Source organism: Centropristis striata, chromosome 17 (assembly GCF_030273125.1).
Source record: "Centropristis striata isolate RG_2023a ecotype Rhode Island chromosome 17, C.striata_1.0, whole genome shotgun sequence".
Classification (NCBI taxonomy): Eukaryota; Metazoa; Chordata; class Actinopteri; order Perciformes; family Serranidae; genus Centropristis; species Centropristis striata.
In genome coordinates, this window is record NC_081533.1 from 10,122,888 (window position 1) to 10,144,364 (window position 21,477).

Sequence of the window (21,477 nt, forward strand, 5' to 3'; positions counted from 1 at the left end):
ACAGCGAATGTGTATGTGTGTGTGTGTGTACCTATTGCTCACCACAGTGCTCGTCAAGACCAAATCCTGGCCTAGCTCTCCGCTGTGTGCTTTTGCCCACAGCAGGGGAGCTATTTGAGCGTGTGACTGCATGTAGGTGGGTGGGCACTTCATTTTTTTGATGTCGTTATATTGAGCTCCTCGTGTGCGTATTGGAACGTGGGTGGATTAAGAGTTAACTCAGTGTGTGTGTGTTTGTGTGTGTGTGTGTGTGTGTGTGTGATTGAGATGTTCGCTATGAATCAAATCCTCCGAGAGACCCCAAATTAAGAAAGACGGCGGGGCTGTTAGAGGAGTAAACAACTTGGACCAGAAACTGTTTTGGACAATTTTTGGTCAGTGCACTGTTAAAAATGCTAAAAACAAAAAAAACAAAAAAATTGAAATTTACTGTATTATTCTACAGGGTTTTTCTATTTTTTTTTAACATTATTTGTCAATGACATAAATAAAGTAAATTACTTTTATTACAAAAATTAACCAAAAAACTAATGTTTTTTTTTTACAGTATTATTTAATTATTTAATTGTCTTGAATGTTACAGCACAGTGAATTCTATGTCAAAAATAAAAAATGCATCATATTGTGAATGTAAAACTAAGGCAACTTTCTTCTCTTTCTTCTTACAGTTAAACTTTAAACTAAATGCAAAAAATAAGTTATAAAATCTGGCAGCTAAAGTTATCAAGGACTTACCATCATATAAAAGTAAAAAAAATAATAATAATAAAAAGTTGTTATTCTACATCAATATTTTTTTTAAATACAGATATTTACTATATATTATCTCGTTTTTTTTCTGTAAAATACCTGACGTTTTTACTGTTATTTGATGGTAAGTGATTTTTTGTGTTTTTTTAGGGTTTTTATTTTTTTATTTAGTCCATCATTGCACAATTTTTCAATATATTGTTTGTGATTTTAAAAATAATCATAAATAATAACAAATTTGTTAATTTTTCGGCTTTCTGTTTCTTTTTTATGCTTTATTGTTGTTCTAAGTTAAAAAATAAACAAATTAAAAAATGCCAGCGTGGCTCAGAGTTTCTGTGCTTAATGTGAAATGACAGAAAAAGTGAAAGCAGATTCTCTGGATGCAATGAAATGAAAAACGAACACAAAGTGAGACAAAGTGGAGGTGAACGCTGAGTCACAGTGTGTGAAAATAAGTGTGGAGGTAAGGAAAAGGCAAGTCACTGACACAGCTGAAAAAAAATATCTGAATGTGTGTGTGTGTGTGTGTTTCCCCAGAGGCGAGTACTCGTTGCCATCTGCACAATAACATGTAGCTCTGCTCTACATCAGCACTGGAAGAATTAAATAAAGAAATAAAAAAAACAAAAAAAAACAAGGCTCTCTGATCACATCCAATCTCCGCTACAACAGCAACCGCGCAGCCTTACACTTATCAGTCTGTTATGTAACCCCTTTGAACAAATGGCTCGCAGAAATACATGAGCGGAAGCCGTTTTCCTCAGCGGTGGTGACAAATAGCAGCCGATGGCCTGAATTTAATCTGTGAAACTGAGAGAGCATTATGAGCCGGGAAAACACGAGTCTTATGTTGCCTTCGAGAGGTGTTTTCTGACAGAGAAGTGCGCACAAACCTGACAATGTTCAGTAGTGAAAAGAGTTTAATTTGACGTCAAATTTCTGACACGAAACTGGAAACAAAACTTCCACTTGTAATGTGTCTTTGTCTTCTTCACAGTGGTGTTAATGCTCTGAATTAGAACTTGTGTTTTCTTTAAAGGATCGCCCAAAACACACCGTTTATCATAGAAAGAAACTGTAAAAACAGGCATTATCGTCTGAGTTTGAACTTTCTGACGGTCCTTGAACGGATCACAGGTTACGATAGTTTCAGTTAGAAAAACTAACCAAAATGAAGCTTACAATGGTGGTATTTCTGTCGAAATCACTTTATTCTACATGTCTCATGTAAAACGTTGCCAAAAATAAAGCGTTTGTAATAACTAGATCCTGTTAAAAACATTAAATTCTGCTCCTCAGAGACACTGTGAAGCCATGATTGATTCTGCTGAGACGAACAGTCATGTGACAAATATCCACAGAAAATCTGTTTACACAGAGCTGAGAGGAGAGGACAGGAGTGGCTGGAAACATGCAAATAGTTCAATATGTATCACATGTGGAGACACAATTATTTCCCCCAATATTCATGGCACTTGGAAAAGTGTAATTTATATTAATTGCATTTTATTCAAATTTTAAAAAAAACAATTTAACAGAGGTATTCAACTTACGTTCTCCCCTTTTGTTTATGATTTATGTCATTATCACTGTGTTATTCTGCATTTTTGAGTTGTTCCCACTTCTAGCCATGATTATGCTGATTCGATAGAGCTGCAGGATTTTTCAAAATTTCATACATATTTTATATATTGAAGTGAAACACAAGGCAACAGTGAGTAAAATGTAAGAGCAATAAAATATGCCCTGAAACAGCTTGTTGGGGTTCAGAGGGTTAATAAAGCTTCATGCTTCAATAATCATATCGCACCAACACTGGAGAGTGCTCTGCTTGTGTTTTGTTTTTTCCTCCCTCTGTTTAGCTCTTTTCATGACATGTCTATTCATGCCTTGGCACGGTGAAGGACACAGATTAAATTGCTCAAACGGTGTTTAACATCTGCATTCTCTGCATTAACTAAAGCCTGAAGCAATGTGACGCAGCAGGACTGAAATAGAGCCCGGCGACGGCCGCGTCGGTGCCGAACCGTTGGCAGCGGGCGAGTCTAATGGCACCTTTGGGTTGGTGACGGCTTCAGAAACAATGGCGGCAGAGGTGAGACTGCACTTGGTGGCAGATCCATCACGGCAGTTTCGTGAGGACGAGGAGGAGGAAGAGGAGGAGGATGTGACTGCAGAGGTGTGATGGTGTCACCGGGAGGAAGGACAGTAGATCAGATGGAGACTGAGAGTTATGGACGAGACTAAGGCAGCAAGACAAAAGAGATTGAGCTGCAGAGGAGTGTGACTCTGTGGGGAGATAAAGGAGAGGCAGATGGAAAGGTAGAGGAAAGAGAAAACAAGTCTAATACCTCCATCAGCTCCTCATACCACAGCTGCTCCCTTCTATTCACCAAACCACCCTGGCTTTGATGTCGTCCCTTTCAGATAAAGCCTCTCTCTCTTCCCTCTCGTCGGCCTCTCCACCTCCCCCATCTTCTCACCTTTATCCACTCGAGCCCATTTTCTCTCCTTCACAGCCTAATCCCATTCTGTTTTTTCCATGCTCTCATCTCACCCGCTGCTTCACGCTCCCTCCCCCTTGACTTCTCACAACGGGGCCTCCCTCTCCTCCTTCTCGTCGACCTGTGTCTCCCTCGTTCCGTCTCTCGTTTTTGGCTTGACATTCAGACTCAATGGCCATATTGTCATCTCATCAGTATTCAGTACATCACCACTGATTACTTGTATATATATGTGATTCCCGTTTCAACACGTCTTTCGGTTTCATTAACCTTTAGAGACCCACATACACCCATTTTTTGTCTTTTTTAGAGGAGGGGACAGTGATCTTTTAGGGGGGGATAGCAGGTCAACAGTAGGTTCCACATACAGGAGCATCTCAATACATTAGAATATGATGGAAAAGTCCATTTACAGTAGTTCAAGTCAAACAGCCCCAACCAAATATTGAGTCATATAGATGGACATACTTTTCAGAGGCCAACATTTACATATTAAACATACATTTTAAAACTGGTCTTTTGTAATATTCACATTTTTTGAGACATTTTGAGAGTTATTCTAAATGGTTTATTTATGACAATGTTTTAAAATATCACAGAAATATCACAATTGTAAGCTTTGTTTTGGTTAGTTTTTCTAACTGAAACTTTCGGAACCTATGAAGGTTCAAGGACAGAAAGTCAGAAAGTTCACAACGTTTTGAAAATCATATTAAAGATTTCACATGGCTTTTATACCGAATTGTGCTTAATTTTATTGTGTTTTCTCAATGCCTTCTCAACTGGTTCACTTGTTTTCTCAATCACATTTACATGAGCAACACAACACTCACTCTATTAAATTGCTGACACATTCGGAAATGTAAGCAACAGTTTAGAGGTCTCGAGCCGGGCTAACGTCAACCTTCACTTCCTCATTTTCTCTTCTACAGTCCCCTGAAGACGCCTGATCCCTCTCTCCTCTCTTCTGTCTTTGCTGTGCAGAAAGTGACAGTCGCCCTGCTGACACGAGCCGACACTTAGCCTGCAGCAAGGACGTGCACACACACAAACACACACACACACACACACATGTTGCATGCACAGGAAATCGTTGTTTGATGTGAAGTCGCGAGGTGAGGCGAGACAATTTGCACTCTGTGGAGCGTGTACTGATATTGCACGGCGGAAAAACACACACACACAAGGAGCGTTTAAGTGCAAGGTCAGCCCGGACAAACTGAAAATGACACTGCTGACTGCTCCACTTAATGTGAAAGCAAAACAAGAACACACACTCAAGCACTTTAAGATGTGATGTGTAGGTGAGATTCAAGATTCAAGATGATACTTAAAAGCGGCAGGAAAAGTGTAAACACATGCATACCATTTATTGGAGAGGCAAGGTGAGCCAAGAAGCAGCCACGATGAAAATCACACCATGAAAGGCAGCGAGCAGCTCAAGCACACTCTAACACACACACACACACACACACACACACACAACACTGACATACAATAACATGTTTACACACCGACACCAGTGTGTGAAGAAGCTGAGATCATATGCAGGTTAAAGAACTTGTTGTGAATACAATGCAACACTTTCAGGAAAGGCACTTAATGTGACAACAAACACAGTTCGAAACGTGAAGAAGATGCACCAGCGTCTTGCTGTGTGAACTTTATATATACAGTCATGGAAAAAATTATTAGACCACCCTTGTTTTCCTCAATTTATTGTTCATTTCAATGCCTGGTACAACTAAAGGTACATTTGTTTGGACAAATATAATAGCCCCTTTCATAGTGCCGTTTCATGCGGGTCAATATACGGCTCTGTAACGTTTCGCCTCCACTATGAACACGCCCGAAGCAGGATGCCGGGATCAAATGATCCCACCAACTTTCCGCCTCCAGAGGTAGTCACAGAGGTGGAAAATGGGTGGGACTGTTGGAAGTGGGACTACTATGCACAGGCCATCGGGGCGAGCGGGATATTTGATGTTGTGCGTGACATCTTACACACACCTCCCACTTGGTCCAACAGTCATCAAATCACTGTTCACTGCGGCCACCGTCGCTAACTTGGCACAGCGCACGCTGGTTATTGTAAACAAACCGGCATGCTAACTGTACACAAAGTGTTTGCCGCTGATCGTAAACAAACCGTCATTGCTAACTCTCCACAGAGTGTCCGGTACTTGTTGTAAACAAACGAAGGTCGCTAAATGAACACATCCTGCTGCAGCACATACACACTGTACTACTAGAGTGCTAACTGTTAGCCTATTAGCACTGCTGCTGCTCTGTCTATCGTCTCCTCCTACCTCGTTCCGCCACGCCAGACTACACTATGAAAGGGCACAAATATCACGCCTTCGCGGGATCACTATTAACGGCCTAAGGCGAAAAGTCGGCACGGATCTTTCTGGCAATATATCGGGACATTTGCAGGACCGCACTATGAAAGGGCCTAATGATAGCAACAAAAATAGCTCTGGGAGTTTAATTTAAGAGCTTATATCTAGCCATTTTCCATGGTTTTCTTGATAATGATTTTGGTTATTATGAAGAAAACCATGGAAAATGTCTAGATATAAGCTGTTAAATTAAACTCTTATGAGCTATTTTTGTTGTTATCATTATATTTGTCCAAACAAATGTACCTTTAGTTACATTTAGTTAAAATGAACAAGAAATTTAACAAAATAAGGCTGGTCTAATCTTTGCAGAGAGGCGGCCGGCTGCCAGCAGAGGTCACGACTAAACAGTTTCAATATGCAGACTGAGTTGTGACTGCAGGACGCATTGAAAATGTTTCATTTTTCCACCTCGCCCCGCTTCGGTCACATACCTCGAGGAAATGTTCACACACGCGCACACACACACACACACACACACACACACACACACACACACAGGCAGAGAAGGGGAAGTCTCACATGGTTGTGCAAACACAAAAACTTGTTTTCGTCGCTCAGGAGGACACTGTATTGACACTTGTGGGGACTCAGTAAAGTGCTGTTTATAAATTCCATTTTATTCCAATTTACATTTTTTTTAATGATTTATGTCACTATAACTGTGTTATTCTGCACAAAAGACATGTCTGAGGTGTCACCAATTCTAGCCATGATTGTGCTGATTCCATAGAGCTGCAGTATAGATTATACACATTACAGTGAAAGACAAGGGCACAGTGAGTAAAATGTAAAAGACCAAAAAAACGCCCTGAAACAGCTTGTTGGGGTTCAGAGGGGGTAAATCCCCCTCAAAAAAATCAGCCAATAAAACAACTGGCATTGTTCTCAGCCAACAGCCAATACATGGCAGGGCCTGACCTCGCCTAACTGCAAAAATCAATACCCCAAAACCCAATGCGAGTCCCCATAATATTAGTCAGTGCACTTACATGCACAGTTTAATCGAGCTATGGTTAAAATTCAATTCTGGCGCCTAATCAGACTTCTGTCCTTGTCCCAGTTTACATGCAACTGAGGAAATCGAATAACTGACAGGAACGTGTCCTCCTCCTCAACACTGGGTGGCGATATGCTTCGTTTCAGCGGGTTAATACGGCCCCCTTTCCAGTTGAACTATTACGCCATAATAAACAAGTGGAAAAATGCAGGAAACCGGCATTTTCTAATAACCAGAACAACAAGCTGGATGGTGATTTTGAGGGGCAGACAAGAGTGCCAGATGCTGTTGGAGCAGTAGCCTGTCTGAAGCAGGAGGCAACCTCCGGGTCTGAGCATGGAGGCAAACCAGGAAGTGCCTTAAGCTGCATTCTACAGGAAATTCCAGCAGGGGGCGCTAAGTGGGGCTGCAAAAAATGTCTGTCCATTCATTTCAATGCAAAATGAGAAAACTTTATTTATTACCTCAGAATTTTTTTTTAGGACAACACTATGGTCTCAATCGCGAGTAAAAAATCTTCTTCAAGACAATTTGATGTTAATAGTTCAAATAATGGCCCCATTTAGAAGAAAATAGAAGATAAAGAATCGTATGATTTGGGGCGTGGCTACCTTTGATTGACAGGTCACTAACAAGACAGGCCGTCATCAGGAGAGAAGCAGAACAATGTGTATCCACGGCAACGTGTCAATAAAGTTTTATATAGTAGTATAGTATTTATATATATAGTAGTATAGTATAAGTCATAATCGAAGTTGGAGAACTCCAACATTAGTCGGACTAACACGTTACATGCACTTCAGTTGTCCAGTTATAGACAGATTAAGGCAATAATTTGGTGTCATGTAAACGTACCGAGTATGGTTACAGTCCCCACAATGCAGGTCATACAAACATACACTCACACACATCCACATCCAGGCACCGGCCGAGGTGTGAAAAAAGGATTTAAAAAAACAGAAAAGTGACCTCATGTTCTTTCTCACACTTTTCCTCTATTGTGTGTGTGTGTGTCTCTCTCCCTCCCTCCCTCCCTCTCTCTCTCTATCTCTTCCCGTCTTGCTCTACTTCCCACAGCCACAGGCAAGGACACACTGAGGCCCGTTACTTCCTAAGGAGGGCAGAATCAACCTTTACACACACGCGCACACACACACACACACACACACAGAGTCAAAGTCTATCACATATGTTTACAACCTAAAAAAAAAAGAAGAAGTGACTATGTGACAAATTGAGGTCGGCCTGACAAAATAAATAAATAAATAAAAAATGCACACCCTGAGCACAAGTTATCATTGGTGGCAAGTTTGCTAATCATGTTTCTGCTGCTTTGCACTTTGTTATCCAGAGCACAGGGCTGCTGTCTGGCCTCTCCCCCCTCGTCTAGGCCTGCGAGACTCAGCATGTGACCCAGTGTGTGTGTGTGTGTGTGTGTGTGTGTGTGTGTGTGTGTGTGTGTGTGTGTGAGTGAGACGAGATAAGATAGCGCTGGTGTTGGAAAAAAAGTGGAAAATGCCTGCTCACAAGCCTTCTCTGTGTGCATGTTTCATTAAATATGTGTGAGTTTAGGGTGAAAATAAAGATGTCACACATACAGAAGAAATCCTCTTTTTGTTGTCGCGCACAACACAAGCCCACACACACACACACACACACACACACACAATATAATTGACCCTTCGTTAAAGCGATTACAGATTAATGAGCAGAGCGCCCGCCTAATCCAGTTTAGCTCTAGCGCGGCGAGACAATGCCATCAGAGCTCGCTGTCCGCCGCCCCTGCACAGCCGTGGAACAGGAAACCTTTATCTCAATGGAGGCAATCACATTAGCTTCCTGGTTATCAACCAATCGGAGCAGATCCTGCCTCGGCGCAGGCATCACAATGGGCCGAGGGGATCAGAGTGACGGTTCAAGTCGAGCAGCAACTCCTGAGCAGGGAATGATACAGATTTGTTTGTTTTCTTGCTGTGTGTCTCTCGCCAAGAATAAGACGAGGCGATCGATACCACTCTCATGTCTGTTCACTAAAACTGGAGCTAAAACCAGGTGATGATTAGCTTAGCTTAGCATAAACTGGAAACAGGAGGAAACAGCTAGCCTGGTTCTTTGCAAAAGGTAACAAAATCCCTCTAAAAGCGCCTTAACCCTCTGAAGCACAACAAGCCGTTTGTTGCTCTTTTTATATTTTACTCACTATGTCCTTGTATTTCACTGCAATATATAAAAAATATTTAGAATCTATAAGTCTTGCAGCTCTATGGAATCAGCACAATCATGGCTAGAAGTGGGAACAACTCTAACATGTCTTAGGGCGCGTTCACACCTATCTCGTTTGGTCCAGACTTTCGGACTTTTTAGTTTGATCCGAACCTAAATTCCAGGTGTGAAAGGTGCCGCGGACCACGGTCCGGACCAAAGGACCAAAGTTTGGTCCGACCAAAAGAGGTGGTCTCGGTCCGGACCAAACGAACCAAGGTCCGAACCTTTTGCAGTGTGAAAACAAATTTTTTTATAGTTTGGACCTTCGTATCAATGACAGGAAGTTTTTTTCTTCTTCTGCTCTTGAATTACGGTACTTGCGAATACCAAGCACTCTCACGTGTTGCTCATTAAGCTGGTGCTGCTGGTAGCAAAAGACCAGCTAAAGTATTTGTTGCGGCGATCTGCCTGGAGGTGCAGCTGCGTGTGCGTGACAGCGGCCGTGCTGCTGCATGCGCGCTACAGCATGTGCGTTGCTCCGCAGGTGAGCACAATCACTAATCAACACAAGACCAAGGACAAACATTTAATTGTGTGCACAACGGAGCTGAGGACAGCAGCAGAAACCTTCACTGCCACAAGACTGAAATAACGCATGGGAAAAAGACTCAAACGGAGTAAAAGGTGTCTCGCTAGATTCATTTTGTGTAAATGTCGGCCTAACAACGCAGCGTAACCAAAACAAAATGAGCCGCGGAAGTACACAGGGAGATGACGTGTCCAGTAGAATTGTCTTGTAAAGTCCGTTATTCCTTTTGCAGTGTGAAACCAAAACCAACCGGACCAAATGTATACAATGTAACAGAATACGGACCTTGGTTCGGACTTTCAGGTGTGAAAACGCCCTTAATGAAATAAATCATAAAGCTCTGTGCAAACAGAATTTGATGTTTTTAAGAGGATCTAGTTATTTCTGGAGATGTTTTAAATGAGACATGTAGAATAAAGTTATTTTGACAGAAATATCACAATTTTAAGCTCCATTTTGGTTAGTTTTTTCTAATGGAAACTTTTGTAACCTTTGATCCATTCAGGGACTGTCAGAAAGTTCACACTCCGACGATGCCTGTTTTTGCAGTTTCTTTCTATGATAAACGGCGTGTTTCCGGTGATCTTTAAAAGAAAATATACATTTCAAGTCAGGAGGTTAACACCATTGTGAAGAGGACAAAGAAGCATTACAAGTGAAAGCTCTGTTTCCAGTTTTTGTGTCAGAACTAATAGAATTTTTTTTTTTTTTTTCAAAAAAGTGCCAAAAGTGCTGATAGTTATCACAAATCACGACCTCAACAACATCCATACAACAACCCCAAAGAATTGCAGAAATGTCAATAAATAATTGCCCGTAATCCTGACAGGCACCGTGTCAAGGTCAATCTGTGTTAAGTGCATTACAAGCTTGAGTTATCGCCCAGTAGAAAGAGTGTAACCTGAGCTGCAGGGGATTACAGACCTGTGCACACATCATTTGCACGGACTCTGTACGGACATACAGTCGCAGCACAGAGCCTCCAGCGTGGGCAGTGCCGTTTCTGTTTACATCCCCTGAGCATCTTTGTGCAACTTTTTAACAGTACGATCGTGCTGTTAGCAAGAGAAAAGTTGCAGACAGCTTCGTCCCTCGACACTTTAAAGAAATCTGCATAAGAATAAACAAACTCAGTGTGCATGCAGCGTCTGAGAATTCCTCTTTTCCAGGTCATATTTCCGTCTAGGCATTGTGTTTCAACAGGCTGAAAATGAGATTACGTAGGAAACGCTTTTGTCATAATATTATCCGGTGTGAATGTGTGAGATTATGAACCTGTTGTCAGCATGATTTGTGTCCGCCTCGCAGCGTGTCCCTTTATGTAACTGGATGCCACTGTGTCCTTGTTTAGAGCACATTAGAATGAAAGCAGAGCATATGTCTGTGACATTGTCCGTGAAGGGGTGTCACTACACCTTGGAGATGCATGTGTTTGTGTGTGTGTGTGTGTGTGTGTGTGTGTGTGTGTGTGTGTGTGTGTGTGTGGTGGCTGCCAGATGGGAGTCTATGATTCCACAGCAGGGGGATCACTGCCAGGAGAGTTGACTCTTTAAAAAAACGCACACACACAGCAACAAAGATGTCCTCAAACCGCAGCCTGAATCAACCACAACACCCACACTGCAGCATCAGCTATTTACATTTTACAGCCTCTCCTGTCCTCTCCTCTCAGCTCTGTGTAAACTAGACTACATCCTTGTATTTCACCGCAATATATATAACATATAATATATGTACATAATCTATAAATTCTATGGAATCAGCACAATCTTGGCTAGAAGTGGGAACAACTCAAACATGTCTATTGTGCAGAAAAACACAGTTATAATGACAGAAATCATAAAAGGAGAAGTTGTATTTCTCTGATAAATTACTTCTAAAAATTGGAATAAAATTGAATATATATATATATATATATATATATATATATATATATATATATATGGAACACTTTTCCAACTTCCCACCAGTGTCATGAATATTGGAGAAAAAAAATTGTGTCTCCACTTGTTATACATATTGAACTATTTGCATTTTTACAGCCTCTCCTGTCCTCTCCTCTCAGCTCTGTGTAAACAGATTTTCAGTGAATATTTGTCATGTGACCGTTCGTCTCTTCCCATTATACTATATTTACTTATTTTAATGTCAATTTAATGGTTAATATTTGTAATATAAATTTTTATGTAAATTTACACTGAGTGTAGAATTGTTTTTTTCCCAAAAAATCTAAAAGTTCTGGAAATTATTCATTTTTTATCTTTTTTTTTTTACAGTGTGTGGTTTACATAATATTGCAAGAGAATCGTGTCTTATTACAACGTCAGATATAGATAGATAGAGTGTTGCATTATGGGTTGTTTTAGGCGTTAATGTTGCTCAACTAGCAGTTTTCTTGGTGTCTATCAGGCCGCATTTACCACAAATTAAGCATTGCACTGGCAAAACAGTAGCAAACTATTTGTTTGAGCAGCAACCAAGGCAACCGGAGTGTTTATTTTATCAGCACTTCACCGCTCTGGGCTTTAAAGTCTGATACTGATACTGATGCTTTTCTTTTTACTTGTTTTCAAGCCTCCAAACTGACACGGTTTTATTCTTAGGAAGGGCCATAAAAGAGCATTAATGCCACGACTGAGCCACACGACACTGAAAGGCATACCAGCGAAAATTCTTCTGAGTGGGTTAGCAGCTTTTTAAAGATGGGTGAGAAGTTTCACTGCAGGTTTCCAAACAGCCTGCCAGCTTTCAAGCTGCTCAGAAAAACAGGAAAATACTCTCCTCACTGCTGAGATATTACTGGTTTCATCTGCAATATTATTCTTATTAACAGCACTTTTCAAAGACCCAGTCATTAAAGGCAATAAGGGCCAGGTGTGTTATTATTACAGGCCTGAGGTCGGGCGGCTTTTATCAGAAACGGTGAATAATCATGGAAAGTTCAGGGGGAAGAGGAGGAGGAGGTGTGTACTCTATCTCCCTCCATCTTCAGCCACAGAGGAAACTTCAGACCTCTCGGCCACTCAGCTGTGCGGAAGAACGAGCAGCACCGAGGCAAGTGGCGAGGCCAAAGCTTCTTAATGATTACTTCCCCGTCTGCCTGTGTGTGTGTGTGTGTGTGTGTGTGTGTGTGTGTGTGTGAGAGAGAGAGAGAGATAGCCTGTTGGCGCTATCTCCATTTCTTTCCATTTGTGCCGGGGTTTCGGGGGCCGGGTGGATAATGTAATGCTGACACTCGAGGAACGAGTGTCGTCCCACTATTGTGTTGCAGGGCAATTATAGAAAACGAGTCCTACAAATGCACGATGTATAATTCAGAACATCCTGCATTCCTGCACCCCACTTCTGCACGCCAACAGTATTCATTACGAGGCCAGTAGATAAGCATTTATTTTTAATGCGCCGCTGTTTTCATTACAACTAAAAGTGAACATTTTGAAGGTTCCTGGGGATATGAGTTACACTGTTGAGTGTCTTTGATAGAAGAGAACAAGTGTTTGTCCTGGCTACTCAAATCTGTGATGGCTTGGATTATGATTCACAATTTTGCGTGTCATGCTCGTTTAAGCAACTTCAGACTTCCTTCAAGGGTTAGTGGTGAAGCATTAAACCAAAAAAACAGAAAAGGAGACTTCTCTCTTCAGGGTTGTTTCTGATTACAAGAAGAACTCCAGTGGCTCATAATTACAGTAATTCACAAGTGCTAAAATTAGAGACATTTAAAAAACATAAAATAGAAGGTTTTTTTTAGTTAAACAATTGACATTGGGGGGAAAAAGCTTGTTGAGTTGGAGGGTAAGAGGTCTATATATGGCTCAAGTACGAAGCTTGATTCAGCCGGTGTGCATTATCTTTGTGAACTTATTCAAACTTTATATGTTCTTTGGAAATGCTCTTTTTTTCTATGAATGACTTCATGATATCAATGTGAGCTCTGATATGCAAAAATTAAGACAATCAACCAACAAGACAAGGTCAAAACCTAGTAATAGCTGAACACGTTCGGTCAATGCGAATTTGCCCTTTTGTGGGCAATATGTTACAGTGTTTGGATATTAGTAGTTAGTATGCTTTTGTCCCAGTAATACAAACCAGTAATAATACACTTAATGATATTATAATCCTTATGGCGAATGCCCATTGGACGTATTTTCAGAAGCGTTTTTTTCGTCACAGAAAGAAAAACTGAAGAGCTGCTCGGTCCATAAAATCTCTGTTTAGATGATTCTGGCTGGAGGAGTGGATAATAAGGATTTAATATTCAATACACTCATTGTATATGAACAAATATGTATATTAAACAGCCACACACATATTTATATATATTATATATTTTTATTTGCCAGGATCTGCTGTCCTTGGTTCTGGATCTCTGTGGCTATTTCTGTAACATGCGCACCAATTTCATTTGAACAAATGTGTCAATCCACACTGAGTGCGTTAGAGGCATCTTATGGAAAACCACGTCAAGTCTATTTTTGTAGTATTCAGTGAAGTGTTTTCTGCACAGACATGTGTTTAAATGACATAAATATCTTGCTGTATACCTGTTCTGGGACAAAACTACGAAGTCAATGTGGATAGCACAATAGAATGTAAATGAGAAGTGATGTAAACCATGTAACACCGACCGCTGTGCCAAGTGGTAAATTCACACACAACTAGAGGAGGTTTTATAGGGAGTTACTATTACTAGAGTCAGGGTCAGACTGTTCTTGTTCAACCCTGGTCACAAGTACCGAAAGCCTCCTTTGAATCGGTCATACGCCAAAAAGCTTTCCGTCCAAATTTCCAGTGGCCACACTCCTTCCTATAGCTTTGTGGTAAAGAGACCCCCCCCCCACTCACTCAAGGCTTGGAAACCACACTTAAGCACAGAGCCAGCATCCATCTATGGGGCTGAGTCATGGGACTTTCCCCCTCCGCTCTGTAAGGAGACCTTCGTTAATAATGCAAGGCGAGGAGCTCTGCGACAGGGCCCATTCCTGGAATACCTGACGCAGAGCAGCTTCACAAGGAGGCCTTAACTAAACCCCGCTGGATGCAGGAATCCGAACCATTTGTGGTGTGAACCCTGGCAGGCACCGTCCACATTCCACCTGACAGCAAATACACCTGAGAACTGCTAATCTTTATTCACTACAGCCTCTGTACGGCTGAGGTGAGGCTTCGGGCCTCATGGAGCAGCTACTGTGCTCATCACTGGGATTATCTGGCTGCAGAAAATTAAGGTTTCATAACCCGAGGTGAGGGAGAACAACTGGCGAGCCAAGCAGAGGGGATTGCTCCAGACACCTGTTTATATGCGAGTCTGTACTCCATACAGCTTAAGTATCAAATTAAATAACCCAAGAACAAGTAGAACTGAATCTTCTGCAGCCTGCATTGGGGCCGTTTTGTACCCAGATCCAGAAAAAATAACCATTAATCATACCATCTTTTAGTTAAATGGACGTGTGATTGCCCCACTATCGCAGCAACTACAACCAGGGTTCAGTACTGAACTCTGTGCTTTTAAGGGCACCGACCACATTACATCGGTACTATCACAAACCGATTCACTTTAAAACAATCAATACCTAATTTTGGTACGTGAGAGCGCATCTAATCATCTAGTTCTCTACCACATTTGACCTTGTTGTCATTTTTGGTCACGTCTCAGCAGGGAGCCCGCAGTGAAAGAGAGCGAGCGAGGTTATGCCGCTCTTACATAGGGTTGGGCCGATGGTCAATACCATCGTCCATCGCGGTGGCTGACAGTCTGTCGGAGCCCAACATCATGATTTCAAAGCCCCAACCCCCATCCACACCTAATCCTGGGGTTGTGTTTGCGGTGGCATTTAGTAAGTCCTTAAAAAGTAACAATGCTTGCATGTTTCAATCATATGCCAATATGGTAGACTTTGTCCAACCCTACTGCAGTGTGTTCAAGTCACAATAGCAAACCTAAAGAGTGTTTGCACTTTTCAAGACTCCACACAGACAATCCTCTCTGCAATGTGATGTAATAAAATATAATGGTGAGCTAAAAAGTTGTCAAAGAACACCTTGTCCAAGACACACAGCAGCATTCTGATGCAGCATACTACGCCCAGGTACCGAATTAGAGACCGAATGAACCCAACCCTATGCAGGAGCTCACTCGCTCTCTTCCACTGGCTCCACCTTGGCCTTGGCTGAGACATTGGCGTGACCACAAATGACAGCAAACGTGGTAGAGCACTGCCAACATTGTTTTTGTTCCCAATCATTCGGCTAATGTGCAGTGAAAAAGCAATTACTGTCTCAACCAGATGCTCTCAGGTATTGAAATTAGGTACCGATTGATTTAACGTGAATCTGTACTGGTAGTAACTCGGCCGGTAGAGATTGATACTGAACCGTAGTTGTAGTTTCTGCAGTAGTGGTTCAATCACATGTTAATTTAATTGAAAAAATGCTAACAAACGCAAGTCATAAACATACAAGAAGTTGTTGTTTTTTCTAGATCTGGGTACAAAACAGTCCCAAAGCAGGTATCACCTGACTGGTTTCCATACTGCTTGTTACTGGGTTATTTCAAGACTCCCATATAAACAGGTGACGGACTGACAGGCAGGTTGAAATTACAATTCTGTTATTAGAAAGGGAGTAAAGAATTAAAAAAAGGCACGGTATGGTATCAGAACCGAATTCCAAGTACCGGAGCCGGTACTGGTATGGAGTCAAATGTTAATGGTACCCAACCTTAGCTCCAACACAGTTAGCTGGTCAACATGTTCACATATAAATCACTTGGAAGGGGAGGAGTTATTCACATGACGGGTATCGAATAAAGCTGGTGAGAAATGGTATTAAATTAAGCCCTCTATTGGTACTGGTACAACTTGATGGTACTGGTATGGTACTTTTCCAAACATTAACCCTAAACCTTGTGTGCGTTGTTGACACTGCAGAGCCGAGAAGAGACAGCATGGAGAGGAATCACACACTACACCGGGCTAAAAGAGCTGGTTTAGAGCCAGTGAAATGATTTATTCCACCCTAGTAAACAACAGAATAGAAGGTCAGAAAGGCTCAATGCAGGAATAACCTCCGAGGGCACTCACGCTGCGTTGATGGACATGAGGAAGGGTGGAGCCGATTTCAGATCCTTCAAAACAAATATTCTCTATGTCACGGTTGCTATAGACCTACAGACGTATCTTATGACTGCTCAAACCAGTGATATCATCTCTCACTCTCGAATATTTCCTGTCACTCCCTGCTGAATACGACCGAAAATACCACAAAAACAAACAAGCGGGTGATTGATATGTTTTAGTGCTTTTTCCAGGTTTTTGCTACCAGTTTGGAGCGAGAAGCTGTGTGCACGCTGTGTGTCTGCCACCGTGCTGCATAAACAGCATACCAAGTGGCATTTTGGGGTAGACAGGAAGAGGTTAGAGCAGTAACACCTCTGCTCGAGGGGGGGAAGTAAGTTCGGAGTCCTTCTTGCAGCAACGGAGATTGAGCAACAACAGCTGCAAGACATCATCAGGACTGAGAGTCTGAGAGTCTGTAGTAGATGAAGGTTTCTGTGCCAGGGATTAGTTTCTGAAGACTTCCCTACTGCTCATGTCTGCGAGAAATCCTATTTAAATGTAGATGACATGAGCCACCACTTCTTCATCTCCTCCTATTCTCCTCCTGTTTCTCTCCATCCCCCCTTTTCTTTTCCCTCCTGTGTCTGTGAGTCTCTTTCTGTTGCTGCAGTGAAATCGAAGATATTTGACGGACCGTGACGCCAAAAAATTGTCCACAATCACATTTCACAGCGCAACGTCAAAATATTCCAAATCGTCTCAGGATATTAGCATGAAAACACAAAGAAGGTAATAATCTCAAAAGGGAAGACACTTAAAAAATGTAGGCTAACAATGGATGTTTTATTCATGTTTGCTGTTCCAAAATACACCCAGCACTGGATGATTTATTCACATGGTGCACACACACACTGCCAAAATGTTAAGCGGTAAAACATACCCTTGAGGCTTTGCTACCAACCCAGTAAAGCCCCAAAGCATTTTTAGAAAGCAGCATTAAGATATCAGCTTTGTGTGAAGCTTTTACCAGCATGTTATATTCCCACTAATTGCTTTCAGTAGCCCAAACATCTGGAAGGAGGCAGGGGGAAAAAAACTAATTTAAGTGCTGATTGCACAATTACAAGCTGGTTTTAACAGGTGAAAAGTGCAACATTTGGTGGAAATGTTTCTCCCAGCGTGAAATGATAAAATTAAACCAATTCTGCTCCAAAAAAGATGTTGAGATTTCACTTTTAGTCGCTGTAAAAATCCATCATCAGCTCTCACACTGTATGTATGCTCAGCCGGGGTTGTGAATCACATGAGCAGCGGCACTTCAATCACAGCGGTTAACCTTTGACCTTGAATCTAACTCATGACCGCAGCATCATAAATAGACTTTCGGCCGGAGCACATGTATAGATATCGCATGCAATATGTGTCTGATCGTGTGCCACATCTGCTTCTGTCAGCAGAGTGACATTAAATACTGAATCCCTGCACGGACAGTCAAACAAAGACGTCTACTTGAATGTCTTTGTTTGGGGAATGAGCTAAAAGGTGGATAAGGTGTCTCGCCGGCTGTGACTTTGCTGCATCGTGCACATGAACTTTCGCTGCATCGTGTCACAAAATCAGATTTGAGCAGAAATGATCAAGTTCTGCCACTAAATTCCTCCAACAGCAGCAGCTGGATCATACACTGACACAAAACGGCTTCCTATAGTTGCAGTGACAGCCACGCAACCACCAATGCTTCATCAATCTTTGTGTCTGCATTGATCCGCTGGGCAACAGCTGAGGCCGCCGGGGAACGGCTGCAGCTGCCCCAACACAAACACTCTCTACTGGTGTGGATGATAACCAGGGGTCATATCTGGAACGGTAGAACGCTACTGGGTGAACTGGTGGTATAGTCAAACTGGGGTGTGACTATATTTTTTTTTCATAATTTTTATTGTATTATTTCTTATTATTCTTATTGCTATTAAATTTTAGCATTTTATAAAATAGGAAATATTTGAAATTATTATTTACATATATTTATACACCATATGTATTTTATTATAAACATATCATTATTATATAAATATTTATTGTATTTAAATACGATTTTAACAGGTAACTTTTTAAATAAAATTTAAAAAATCATACATAATGCATACATTCCAACACATACATTTAAATAAAAAATAACAAATACATTATAATTTTAATTTTATTTAATCAAATTTTTAATCAATTTGATTTGAATATAGAGATTTCTACATTATTATTATTATTATTTTACAAATATTAATTCCAGAATATACGTTTAAATAAAAATAGCTAAAATATCCATAATGTTTATCAGTTTGAATATAGAGAAATATATATTTTTAATAATGATAATTATTATTATTATTATTATAATTATTATTATTATTAGAATACAAATATTAATTCCAGAACATAAACTTCAATAAAAATACCAACAAAATTATTATTTACAATTTTTTTAATTATGTCTTTCTCACCCATGTTCATTGATTTGAACTGGTGGGAGTCAAACTGGGGCTAAAAAATAGTCCAATCGTTGGAAAAAATAACGTGTTAATTTCCCAATAAGGGCAAATAAAAGCCTAATTATTGCTGTTAACGTGCCCTTTTCTGCATTAAAGCAACAATGCGATCATCATCTTCAAAACAGGCACCCATGGGTGTTTGTCTATCTGAATTATTATTGTCTACCCTCCAGTGTAAACTGACTGGGTCATCCCCCATTCACACAGAAACCAACCCCACGAAAATGATAAGTCACGCTCGGCTTTCTCCCCCCGTGTTTCCCCTTCACATACCTCGGCACACAGCTGGGCGAGGAGCGGTCCACCTCCCAGGTGGCGTACAGGTTCATGTGGACCGGCCGGTTGGAGGTGATGCTGACCGGCTTGGAGGGCTGCATGTGCGGCGAAGGGACGCCCCCAGTCCGCGGGAGCCCTCCGCGCTCCGACATCCTGGAGGCTGAAAACGGGGCTTCAGTCGGGGGGAGCTGGGCGCAGGAATACCCGTAGTGGTCTCCGTGTGTGTGTGTGTGTGTGTGTGTGTTGTCCTTTTCTCTCTCTTTGTCGGTCCTCCTTTGCCTTGTTGGGTTTTTTTCCTGGTGGTGCAAATGCGTAAAAACGCTCCCGTGTGCGCGTCTGAACGGAAAGTTGACCGAGCTAATCGCCGCCTGATAGTGAAAACATTGCAGTCGTTGCAGGGGAGGGGAGGGGGGGTTCAACCCGCAGGCAGGCGGCAGATCCCCGCGTCTATCCGTGTGTCTCCTCGCTGTCCCAACTTCGTGGTGGTTGGGGTGTTTATCGGTGCAGGAAGCGGAAATTTCTCTCGCCGTAGTCGCACAATGAGCAGAGAGCAACGAGCGACGCCTCTTCAGTCAGAGAGAGAGAGAGAGAGAGAGAGAGAGAGAGAGAGAGAGAGAGAGAGAGAGAGAGAGAGAGAGAGGGCTGGCCAATAGTGAGCTGAGTGGTTATGTGACTGTTGTTTTAAATCCTGCTTTCTATATGTGTCATGTGTTCCTGCATTTACTGTACTAATACACTATATCAGTAAATGGGGTTTTTTGGGTGGGTTTTTTTTGCACATGACTAATTCATCGAGAGGTTGTACTAATATTAGATAATATTCTAAGTCAATTAATTCAATGTGTTTTTAAGTTTATTTATTGTATTTTATTTATATTGATAGTAATAATAATACATACAATAATAAATAAATAAATAAATATATATAGTTTATTATTTAGATAAAAATAAGTAATACATTAATACATTTATTAATTAAGTAATAAATCTAAATAGAAGTAAATACAACATTTTTTCTATTATTTATAACTATTATTATTATAGCTATTTGTTATTATTATTTATTATAGTATATTAATATAATGTGTTTTTATGTTTTATAAGAATAATAAGAATAATAAGAATAATACATTCAATAATAAATAAAAAATATATGTTTTATTTTATTTAGATTAAAAACATTACAGATTTATACATTTATTTATATAGTAATTTTTTCTAAATAAAAATAATTATAATATTCTTTTTAAAAACTATTATTTATAATATTAATAATCATCATTTTATTCTTTTTATTATTATATGTGATGTATATTGATCAATCTGTTTTTTCTGTTGTGTTTTGCACATGATTATTTCTTTTAGAGGTTGTACTGATATTAGATAATATTCTAAGTCAATTAATATAATGTGTTTTTATGTTTATTTATAATATTTTATTTATAATAATAATAATAATAACAATACATACAATGGTAAATCAAAAATATATTTTATTATATTTAGCTTAAAATGATTTATAAGTGTATTATTTTAGTTATTTTTGTCTAAATAAAAATCTAATATTTTTTTCTAAGATTTAGAATAATAATAATCATTATTTTACTCTAAATTGTATTATATATATTATATTCGCTTATTCTGTTTATTTTAAAATATTTTATTTATTAATTATTAATAATAAAAACAATAATAATACAATAATATATAAAAATAATATTTTATATTTTACTATTTTTACGTAATATTTTATTCTTATTCTTATTATATGTATTATATTGGTTAATCTTTTTTGTTTTTTTGTTTTTTGCACATGATTAATTCTTTTAGAGGTTGTACTAATATTACATATTATTCTCAGTCAATTAATTTAATGTGTTTTATGTTTATTTATAATAATAACAACAGCAATACAAACAATAATAAATAATATATATATATTTATATTTTGATAAAAATAACTGATTAATAATTGTATTAATGTAGTTATTTTTGTCTAAATGAAAATAAAATATTTGTTATTCTTGTATTATGAAAATTAATTACATATTTTAAATATAAAATATTTTTTATTTAAGTGTATGTTCTTAAATTATTTTTTATAATATTATTTTTTATCATTATTATATACATTTTAA

General features: G+C 39.8%; 1 protein-coding gene across 2 annotated transcripts in view; it reads right to left on the bottom strand.

The window, feature by feature from the left end:
- LOC131989600 (phosphofurin acidic cluster sorting protein 1-like) overlaps positions 1 to 19,913 on the bottom strand; it is a 100,060-nt gene extending 80,147 nt beyond the window's left edge. For both annotated transcript variants that reach the window (XM_059354877.1, XM_059354876.1), the window contains exon 1: positions 19,337 to 19,913. In XM_059354877.1, the coding sequence (XP_059210860.1) occupies positions 19,337 to 19,491 (155 nt within the window). In that variant the 5' untranslated portion in view covers positions 19,492 to 19,913. The remainder of the gene's footprint in view (positions 1 to 19,336) is intronic.
- Positions 19,914 to 21,477: the final 1,564 nt, after the last annotated feature.